General features: G+C 31.3%; 1 protein-coding gene across 1 annotated transcript; it reads left to right on the top strand.

Moving 5' to 3' along the window:
- Positions 1 to 3621: 3621 nt before the first annotated feature.
- LOC100816738 (uncharacterized) lies at positions 3622 to 8760 on the top strand. The gene is made up of 7 exons (XM_006589183.4): positions 3622 to 4233; positions 4509 to 4631; positions 6817 to 7022; positions 7127 to 7370; positions 7499 to 7584; positions 8043 to 8128; positions 8222 to 8760. The coding sequence occupies exons 1-7, from the start codon at positions 4210 to 4212 to the stop codon at positions 8506 to 8508; spliced, it is 1056 nt and encodes a 351-aa protein (XP_006589246.1). The 5' UTR covers positions 3622 to 4209; the 3' UTR covers positions 8509 to 8760.
- Positions 8761 to 12062: the final 3302 nt, after the last annotated feature.

The following is a 12062-nucleotide window of genomic DNA, read 5'->3' as shown; positions in this document are numbered from 1 at the left end:
TATTTGGTTGTAGAGAAATTATATCTCTTCATCACTTTTATATCTTTCTAAATACGTGTTCGCTTAATTATACTGGGGCTTTAACTTATTATTTATGTAATCAAGTCTGTTTTCATTTTCATTTGTATCCTTTTTTATCTTAAAATTCATTTTTCAAGTATCCATATATTGTGAACTTTCTTAATTGGTACTACACTATTCGACCAATGCCTTTAGGTTTCTATCAAAGGATTTAAATTACTTATTATGTTATATCTCTCTCTATAAGTCCTATGGTATTATTAATAATATATATAATTTATACATTATCATTACTAAATATAAAATTTTTATACATTATATATGTTTATCTTTTAAGGTTCAATTTTTTTACTAATTATTTCTACATTGAATTCTCATAACTAATTTAGGTTTCCATTTTAATGGTTCTATCATCGTGATGCAAATCAGCATTATCTCCATGTTTGGTTCATTGAGCATGGCCCATACTCAAACTAAGATTTCCCTTAAGCCATGCATGCATAGGCCTAGGCCATGGCGTCATCGGAAAATAAAAAATGCAAGTGTGTGGGCATCCACAATGAGGATAAATTATTAATCACAACATCAAATACACTCTTCATTTGAAATTATTGGCCCATTTTCAAGGTTATTTTATGCCTTGAAGGCGTGTTATATGGATAATATTATCCTTGCTTAATAAAATGGATAATATTATATCCTAGAAGTGGTTTATCATATTCATCGGTGCAAGTCTAATTCTGGAGTGCTTGTTTTGAAAATTGATCTTGAAAAAAACATATGACAACTTAATATGAATAAAAATTAAACTCTATTTTTAAATCTAAATAATATCCTAAACATTAAATATAAGATAATATATTCTTTTAATCTAAATAAGATTGTAAATATTTGAAATTGGAAATTTTAATTGTTCTCATATTTAAATTACCCTCCATTTGAATTTCTTAACTGTCTTTATCTTAATATATTATCTTTTATCTTTATGTCTAAATAAAATTTTATTTGTTTTTTAATTAGAAAAATATGTTTACAGTTAAAATTAATTTGACTTTTTGTAATTGTGCATGCATATTAATCATGAGAATTAGCTTTGTTTCTTTAAATTTATAATTTTTTAAAAAGATCTCTTTCATTATCACTCTCCATTATCTCCTTTTTTTAAATGTTACTCAGCATTTATCTCTTTTATTATTTCTTCTCTTCCAAATGAAAAATGATAAAATGGTATGAATGGATTTTCGTGCAAAATGCAGGAAAGTTTACACAACGCTGCTTACTTTCTCTCATCATATGTTCAGCAACAAAGCAATATAAAACATTCTCCTTCCCTCAAACACTATGCAACTTGTACTTATTGATCTGATCTTCAACTTTTTATCTAGTTAGCTTAATTAATTCAATATTCCCAGTAAAAAATGTACAAAGAATGTTGATTGGTTAATTTTTAAATTTACCTTGCCTTGTATTATGTTAAACACAATTGTATAGATTTGAAAAACAACTACGTATTGCTTCATCCAAGGAATGTTTCGTAACAAATACCATTCCTCCAAATGGAAAAACTCTCATTTTCAAAATTTCATCCAAAGTCTTACCCACAATGCCTATTTTCTACAACCACCCTTGCAACCAACAACAATTCGAACTATTAATACATTGTCATATGTCTCTAATGTTAGGTCATCATTACAACCATTTAAGGCTATCTATGCATTGGATTGCTGCTAATGCCATACCATTATTCAATATGTAACTAGTCCATTGACATTACAATCTCTCCTCTAGTTAATTGCATCAATTAATTTATTTACCCTTATAATTAACCAACATTCCTACAACCACACTTGCAACCAACGATCATTTGACACCATTAATGCATTACCTTATTATTAGGTCATCATTGTGATCATTCGACATCGTTAATGCATTACATTGTCCTTGATGTTAAGTCATTATTTCATTCGTGACTAGTCTATTGACACTACAATGTCTCCTTTGACTACACCGATTAATTTATTTACCCTTATAATTAACCAACATCCCTATGACCACAATTGCTACCAATGACCATCTAACACCATTAATGCATTATCTTGTCGTTAGGCCATCATTGCGATCATTTGACATTACTGATGCATTACACTATCCTTGATGTTAAATCATCATTTCATTCGTGACTAGTCCATTGACACTACAATGTCTCCTTTGACTATACTAATTTAAGCGATTTGCCCTTGTAACCAACATCCTTATACAACCACACTAGCAACCAACAACTATTCGTCATCATTATTGCATTGCCCTATCACTGATGTCAATCCATCATTGCAACAATCTTACATTGTTAGTGCATTATCTCGTTGTTGACGTCAAACCATAATTCGATACGCGACTAGTCTATTGATGCCATAGTGTCTCATTCGACACTATTAATGCATTGGATACGTGACTAGTTCATTGCGCTACAATGTCTTATTCGATTGCACTAATTTAACTGTTTTGCCCTTGTAACCAACATTCCCTACAATGCCAACCACATTACAAATCAATCTATACCTATTATTGGTGACGTCTTGTCCATCTGACAACGATGTCTTCACCCAGGCCTCTAATGATCAAAATGTATGTTTTTTTTTTTTAAAGAAAGGAGTTAAGAGATAAATAATTGAAAGAGAAGAGATAATAAAAGATATAAATTATATTTATTAGTATTTAAATGGATAAAGTTGGTTTTCATGATCAAGATAAAATAATAAAATGAATTAATTGATTATTATATGTGGCAACTTTAACATAACATCCATTCATATTTTTAAAAAGCCAATTGATTTTATATTTCAATTTGAGTTGTTGGTTATAAAATCGAAAATCTGATTTATATATTCAAAGCTATTATATTCATTATTAATTTAAATCTGATATATTTCATATATTTTAAAATATTTATTATTTTTATTATTTTTAATCATATAAAACAAACATTTATTTTATACATGCACAAATTAAAGTACTAATTATTCTTGTAACTTTCAATAAAACATGAAATAAAAAATCTTCAATGTTAATTCTTAATTTATATTATCATTTACTTTCTTGATGAAATATTATCATTTAATTTAATCACTTTGTCCTTATTTATAAGGCACTGAAATTTTCTTATCCCTTTTTATAAACTTTAATTTCAATGGTCTTGTTCATTAATAATTTTTTTTTACTAAAATGCTCTTATTTATTTTAATTCATAATTTAAATGCTATTGAATTGTCTAATTTCCTTTCTTATATACATTGAAGAAGATGAATAGTATTTCAATAATATTAAAAAATAGAAAAAATTATAATTACATATAAATTTAATGCTAACAAATGAATTTAACCAATTTTCTTAATAAACATAAATTAGTCAACACCATCTTATAAAAATAACGAGAGAGAGTATTTAATAATCTATCACTGTATCGAATAAGCATATTAATTTATATGTTCATTTATATTGTATTTAATACTGGTCATGGGTGTAATTGAAACGGTATTTTGCCTCTTTAATCATAATGTGAATTGACTATAGTATTGACTAAGATATATTGGTGTGTAACTAGGCAGGTGACATGCACTTGAATCTAGAACGACAAAACTAAAACCCATACTGTACTATGCAACGAATAACAAAAAAAATAAGAAAAAAATGAACAAAAATAACGCAAGCTTAATGGCCTATAACGCACTCAAGAAGACGTTTAGCTTAATTGGTTTCTAATTTAATTGATTAAATAGAATGATTGAATATTATAAACTCTATTACCTATTCAATTCTTATGTATTAAAACAAAATACTTATAAATGTGAACAGTAGTAACTCAGTAAGCACTGACACTATCTTGGTCACACGCGGCGAAGCGAACTGTTACTCTCACTCTCTCTTTACCACCAATCACTTCTCTTCTCTCACTCTCATTTTTTTCTTCTTTCTTCTATCAATTGTCTTTCAAAGTTGAAACTTTTTTTCTCTCTCTCTCATCCCAAAACAACAGAATTTCAGTAAATCCCATTTCTCTTAAGCCGCACTAAATAATAGAACTGTCCCGAAAGCCATACTTCTGCACATTCCTTCAGCTATAAAAAAGATCCCACCTTTGACAGAGTCGAAGCATCTTCAAGACGAACAAAATGAGAGAGACAATTATTTATGATATGCTTTGTTCTTAATTGGGTGAGTTTGTCTCTTTATCTCTCTGTATTGCATTTATTGTCGACGTCATTGGGTCAATGCCACTTTATTATGGGTTCTCTTCTTTGCTTCTTTTTCTTCTCTCTCTTTCACATTACCTGAAAATTGTAATGCATGCACTCTCTTGAAGGTGAGAGAATTTATGATGATTTCTTCTTCTCTGTGTCTGATTTTTCAAAACTATAATTACATATTCATTGATTTTGGAATTGAATTCATCCATTTAGAATTAACTCATCTGTTTTTGCTGTTCCAAGGGTAAGTTTCTGAGAATTTTCCGTCACTTTAACTTCTCGGCAAAAAATATGTCTTCCCTGTCGAATCTTGAACGCTTTCTCCTATGCGTAACTCCAGACGTTGTTCCTTCACTCACTCTTCAGGTATTTTTATTTTATCTTTTTTTTTTATATATTTTAGAATTCAATATTTTTTCTCTCTCAATTCTACTCTCGTCTAAATTTAACTCGTGTCACCGATTCGTGGCGCAAACTACTGACTGTGTTTTCTTTCTCCGTTGGGTCAAAATTGAAACGTGGATAATGATAACGAGATTACTTTTGATGAAAAGGATTCTTTTTTATTTTTGAGTTTCTTTGAAAATCCTCTGCATGTTACAGTGCTATCTTCCGATCAACGAGATTACTTTTGATGAAAAGGATTCTTTTTTATTTTGGAGTTTCTTTGAAAATCCTCTGCATGTTACAGTGCTATCTTCCGATCATGCTGCAGAAATATTTCAACCACTTTTTATTCAAATTAATTAATTAATTATATTCTTTTGTGAACGCAGTAGTTATCCGAACGGTGCAAAATCAAAATTATAATCGACTCAGTATAAGAAAAAGAAGTTATCCGAACAACCGTGGATTTGATTTCTGTCTATGTCAAGGATAGTCATCTAAGTCACACTTTTACCTTAAAAATACAAATAGCAACAATGAAGTGTTGGTCAAATGACTCCATTTTGACTTTGGTCTTTGGGAATATTCCCTGGATGCAATTGCTTTGAGAAATTATCACTTTTTTTATTTACATAAATAAATGCTACATTATCAATATATCTGACATATGTTACCATCTTCTATTAAAAAAAATGTTACCATCTTTTAATTTATTTGCAAAATGTTGACCGGGGTATAGTCATTTGCCTCTTCCCTGACGGTTGCTTAGAGGAAAAAACAAAAAAAAAAATGTTTTTTGGAGTCCCAGATTTCAGATATTTTGTTAACCACTAGGTATCAGTAGGGAATCAAACTTACTTGGTCAAATATAAAATGATTCTGTGTGATGTTATTTTGGAGAGAAAACATTGGCTCACCGATATGTTATTTGTTGCTCAATTTGTCTGAGTTAGGACCAAAGAATAGTTGTAAAATGAGCCTCGGAGAGGTTTTCGTTTAGAAGTTGCATGCCCACTAGATTCGATCTCGTGCCTTCACCTTAGGCCATGTGTGATGGTGACTAGGGATAATGATGTATGTTGTGCATAGTGTGCGAGAGCCTCTCTCCTTTGTTTCAACAAAAAATAGCCCCTCTCGTTTTTCTTGTTTTCACAAAATTAAATACTAACAGTCCTCTTTTTTTTTTTCTTAAATAAATATTATTAAATTACTACTAAATTACATTTATATATTAGTATCTATTAAAAATAAAAGTCATAACTACAATTAATTAAGGATGATTTTAACTACCAAAAATAATTAAGGATAATTTTATTATTTTCATAAAACAAAAACACTAGAGAGAATTATTCTCACTCCACTTCATGTGGGTCATCCCCTAGAAAATTGTATGGGAAAAATTAGAACCACCATTTCCTGCCTTTAGAAAGCAATAGTAGGTGCTCCAATCATAATTCACTCTATCTTGGAGCACATGGTTCTACTGGCTTAAATTATTAGATAGTTATAAATGATATAATTAGGATTAGGATTATTCATTTTTTTTACCTTTGAATTGAAAAGATGTGAAACATTTTATTAATATTTATTATTATTATTATTATTATTATTATTATTTCTCTTAGTTTGTCACATTATTATTGTCATGTTTGAATGGTTGAAAGAAATAGAGTAAATGAAAAAAAAAGAGATAATTAAAGAAAAGAAAGATACAATAGAAATAAAATGATAAAATTATAAAAATACTGAAATACCCTTATTAATACTAGGTGTATCTTTTTATCAAATGTGGATAAGATTTCTTGGTCAAAAGGACAAAAAAGCACAAACAAAAATGTTCAGTTCTCATTTTTACTAAGGATAAATGGGACCCATCTTCACTCGAATAATTGAAAAATATCCATTTGTGCCCGTGGTGGCTGAATTGCTGCTAGCAAACAGCTCATATATCACTGTATCATATCTGCACTTTTTTTTTCTTCCTCATCACGTCATGTAACTTTTAGGTGTCCACGAATAATTTTCCAATTATATTTGATAAATCCTTTGTTCTACTAGCTTTTGCTACTTAATTGAGAGTTGAAACAAAGATATATATAAACCGTGCTTCTTGCATTTTGTGAAACCACACGTTACATAGTTTCTTGTAACTCGTAAATTTCAGAGCTGCTCTAGCGATCAAAATGTCCAATGTCTACCTCCAGGCAAAGACACAATCGAATACTTCACTCTGAAGGATCTTTGGGACTGCTATTCTGAATGGAGTGCCTTTGGTGCTTGCATTCCTCTGATGTTGGAAAATGGTGACACTCTGGTTCAATACTATGTTCCGAATCTGTCTGCCATCCAAATCTACCGCAGTAAATCTAGGTATGCAGAAAAAGAAACACACCACACCGTGTGCTTATTATCTACTAAATGTGTCAACAAAATGGTATGAGTAATTGAGTATGAACCTTGTTATTCTTTTCTAGGATTCGGAAAGAGGACGTCGAAGGAATTGAACTTGAATGTTATTCCTCGAGTGAGGATAGTGGAAGTGATGACCTATCTAGATCAGCGAGTAACAATTCTAGCAAAGCATGGGATGATGCTTCTTTGGATTCAGGTTCTGACCAAGTGGTTTTATGCAGCACAACAAAGGATATGCTTGGCGCACTTTACTTACAGTACTCTGAGAACTATCCACCTTACCAGAGGGTTCCATTTTCTGAGAAGGTATAGCAATACCCTCTAATTAACTTCTAAGTGCTATTCTTAACAAATTATCAGCAAATGTTTTTATGCTCTCTCTCTCTCACACGCTGGAAGCATGTCTGTCTGTTGATTGATGTTTCTTGTTTCAGATAACTGAGTTAGCTAAAAGCCATCCAGCATTGATGACGTTGAAGAGTGTGGATATTTCCCCAACAAGTTGGATGGCTGTTTCATGGTGAGTGGAATTAGTTTTGTTGTACTGAAAAAAAATGTTGTTACGTTCTTGAAGATGAACCAGAACTTGGAAGTAAGTGCACCTGGGGATAAATTGGCCTTGGTTTTTAACTTTAATAATTCGTAGATAAAATAAAACTGTGAAGATAACTTGTAGTTGATGAAAAGTCACTGGTCTCTGAGTTGTTACAGATACAATTCTATTTTTAATTTATTTCAAGTTAAAATTGATTTGCGGAGACAAGGTTGAATTGATTGTAATATTATTTCCTAGTATTTCTTGCTGATCAACTTTTGGTTCTGTCATCTTTGTGTTTTTCATAATCACGTGTATAAAAAGCTTTCAATCAATTTGTTTTTCCTTATATTGTGCAGTTTATGGTATATATTTCTAGTTTGATCTCTAGTTTCTGTTTGATTCCATGATTGAAAGATCTCACATTGACTCATTATGAATAGGTACCCCATTTATTCCGTACCATGCCAGAAAAATAAAAAGGACCCAACAAGCTTCCTAACTTTTCATTCACTTTCATCTTTCCAAGGTATCTTTACGTAGTGATTTGTCAAACAAAAAACATAGTATCAAATAAATTAATTTGAAGCAAGTTCACAACTACTTTTTGTTTGTTTTGCAGAATGTGCAAGCAAATATGAGGGAATTGACACAGGGAATGACGCAAGTTGTTTAATTGGGTGGCGAAGTATTGTAGGAGAGAAATGCAAGAAAAAAGAGAGTGGTTGCATGTCTCTCTCTCCTTTTGGGCTTGCCACTTTCAAAATGAGGAAAAGCGTTTGGTTAAACTCTTATAACAACAATAATCAAGTGGTGACCAATCTGTATAACGCTGCAGACTCGTGGTTGAAGCACCGCAACGCTGACCACCCTGACTTCAACTTCTTCACACGCCAACCTACCTTGTAGATTGGTTTGTGTTGTGTTCATCATCACCAACTCAATGCCCCTTTGCTCAGTTTGCTCTGACTTGGGCATTAGAGTTTGCTTAAGTTTGGCACACTGACTTAGGCATCAAAACTTCATCACCTAGGTCCAACTCTGAGAACATTAATAAATGAAAATGTAAATTAAGTTTAGTTTATTGGGGGTCGTGTAAATTAATTGGGTACTATCTCTTATGTAGTATAGTTTCTTAATTTCTTTCTTTCTTTCTTTAAATACTCATTGTATATCCTTTATTCTCCTGTTTATCCCAACACTGGGAACAATTGCCGTGAGTTCAGGAGACGTAAGCAAAAAAATTGGCATGATAAAATCAGCCTTTAGTGGGTCAGTTTGCGTAGCAACCAGGACCGCATAAATAAATGAACAAATAAATTAAGTCATGAATCATGATGAGATATAATGATAAATTTCTCTTTAAGAATAAGAAAAGGTGAAGAAATAAAATAAATTTATTGCTTAAACTAAAAATTATATAAGTTAATTTGTATAAACATTTTCATATTAATTTTATCAAAAACATGATTTTTTTTTTAAATTATACATAAACTATTTTTAACAAGTGTACTCAATTTCTTTAATTCAAATACACCTTAAATAAATAAAATTATGGTTAGTTTTTTTTGGTATGAAGCAAAGTATCCTTCTATCCAAAACTAAAGACTAATCTCTAGAAAAAATTAAAATTCATTTAAGATATTTAGTCTCTCTCCTAATAAATATGTTTCCAAATCTCTGTATATTTTCTCTTTTTTTATTTATGATTTTGTTTTGATATTTTGTCCTCAAATAAATGAAAATCACCCGATACCATTTTCTTAACATGGTATCAAAGCCAACTCCAATTACCTTTTTAGGTATTGGAGATTAGCTTATGAATACAAAAATGAAAAATAGGTCAAATAGATCAGGTTCTGCTCCACATATGCCGGATTTGTCTTCAATCCTCACACCTGAGCATTTTGATGGTACAAATTATCCTTAATAACATCCAAAAGGAAAAAAGGTAGAGTCTTCCAAGGACAACTCCACAGTCGCTATTGGATTTGTTACTAAGTTAGGTACATTTCAACCAATTTGTGGGGTTTTTGTTGTTACTAAGGGTAGTGATTAGATAATTGACACAGGTGTAACAAATCATAAGACTTATGATAGAAATATGTTTACACAGTTCTCCTCTAATGGTCCTCTTTCAGCCATTATAAACGCTGATGGTTAGTGGTACAATATCCATTTCTCCCTTGTTATCCATTTTTAATGTGTTTTTTGTTCCTTCTCTCAATTGCAATCTTCTCTCTGTTAGTCAATTAACCAAGTCACATAATTGTGTTTTCTTTTTCTTTCCCACATATTGTACTCTACAAAATATACATATGAATGAGAAGATTAGCAGTGGTAAAAGAAGTGAAGGATTATACTATCTTGAAGGTAATTCTCAATATACCAAAGGAAAAATACTGACTCACTCTATAAGTGATGAAACACAAACTAAGAATAAAAGAGATATTTGACAATGACATAAGCGATTAGGACATCCATCTTTAGCTACCTTAAGAGATTATTTCCTTCATTGTTTAGCCATTCTCATATCTCTGATTTTAAATGTGAAACTTGTGTAATGGCAAAAAGTCATCGCGTTACTTTTCCTATAAATAACAATAGAGCTAATGCTCATTTCTCTATTATTCACTCTGATGTTTGGGAACCTGCCCCTCTTCCCACACATAATGGAATGCGATGGTTTGTGACATTTGTGGATAATTGTACAAGAATGATTTGTTATACCTTCTTAAATGCAAAAGTGATGTGTGTAATGTTTTTCAAGTTTTTCACAAAATGATAAGCACACAATTTAATACTTCAATAAAGATAGTCAAGTCTAATAATGGAGGGGAATACTACAAAAATGAGTTGACAAATTTTATGAAATCTCTTGGTATTCTTCATCAAACATCGTGTCCTAATTCCCCTAAGCAAAATGGAGTAGCCGAGAGAAAAAATAAACATCTTTTGGAGGTTACTAGATCACTATTGATTAGTGGTAATATTCCTTCTTACTTATGGGGTGAAACTTTAAGCTCTGCAGTTTATCTTATTATTAGAGTTCCCTCGGGTGTGTCAAACTTTAAAAGACCTCTTGATGTCCTTTCTCATCATTTCACCCTTAATTTTTTCAATCATTTACCACCCCATATTTTTTGTTGTGTCATATATGTGCATTTGCATCCTCGCCAATGAACAAAATTAGAATCTAGAGCAATGAAATGTGTTTTTTGGGATACAACACCACTCAAAAGGGATATAAGGCCTATCATCCATCTACAAAAAGATTTTTTGTATCAATGGATATTACATTTCATGAGCATGAAATGTTTTTTCCCTTGAAAACACTTCATTATTCTGCTCAAAGGAGGTGTGATTTGGAGGTGTAGAATCATGATAGACTTGACCAAGATATCGGGTTATTTGATGTTATGCCAACAACAACAGAGGATGAAATTCAAGATAATGGAGATGAGAACATGGAGGATTAAATCAGAATAATGTAAATGAGAATATGGTCGAAGATGATAGTATAATCTCTCCTTCAACCTCAAATCCACTATTGATCCAATCCGAAAATAATTTTGTAGAGGTATCACTTAAAACTCTTACTCCATTTCATTCTATTGCTGATACACAAAATTATGTTTCTACTGATATACAATGCAATGTCTCTTCTACCCCAAATTCTGACCCTATAGTAAGCCCTTACACTCTTCCACCTTGTACTAATAGAGAACAACCCCCAATTAAGTATGAACTCATTCTTAATTGTAAGGTCAAATACCCCATAAACAACTACGTGTCATCTGAAAAGTTGTCCAAGTCATATGTCAATTTCGTATCTCAATTATTTACTGCCTTTACTCCTAGTAATTTGCAGGAAACTCTAGCAGATTCTAGGTGGATCTAGGCAATGAAAACAAAAAATGGAAGCATTGGAGAAAAATGCTACTTGGGAACTTGTAACCTTACTGGATGGAAAGAGTACAATTGGTTGTAGATGGGTGTTTACCGTCAAACATAAAGCTGATGGAAGTGTGGAAAGATATAAAGCAAGACAAGTTGCAAAAGGTTACACTCAATCCTTTGGGGTTGATTACCAAGAAATCTTTGCACCAGTTGCAAAGCTCAATAGAGTAAGGGTGTTATTATCACTAGCAGCAAATCAAGATTGGCCACTTCTTCAATTCGATGTAAAAAATGTCTTTTTACATGGAAATTTAGTGAAAGAAGTTTAAAAGGATCCTTTTCCCGGTATACCAAAGTACTCAAATATTCCTTTGATGTGTAAGCTTAAAAAGGCCTTATACGGATTGAAACAATCACCAAGAGCTTGGTTTGGAAGATTTATAAAATCTATGAAGTTTTTTGGTTACACACAAAACAATACTGATCATACCTTGTTTCTCAAGCAAAATCAAGGTAAAATCACTGCATTGATAATATATGTTGATGATATGCTTGTGACCGGA

The sequence above is a fragment of the Glycine max genome, chromosome 10 (assembly GCF_000004515.6).
Source record: "Glycine max cultivar Williams 82 chromosome 10, Glycine_max_v4.0, whole genome shotgun sequence".
Taxonomy (NCBI): Eukaryota; Viridiplantae; Streptophyta; class Magnoliopsida; order Fabales; family Fabaceae; genus Glycine; species Glycine max.
Note: the sequence above shows the minus strand (reverse complement) of the source record. Positions and strands in the feature narration are given on the sequence as shown.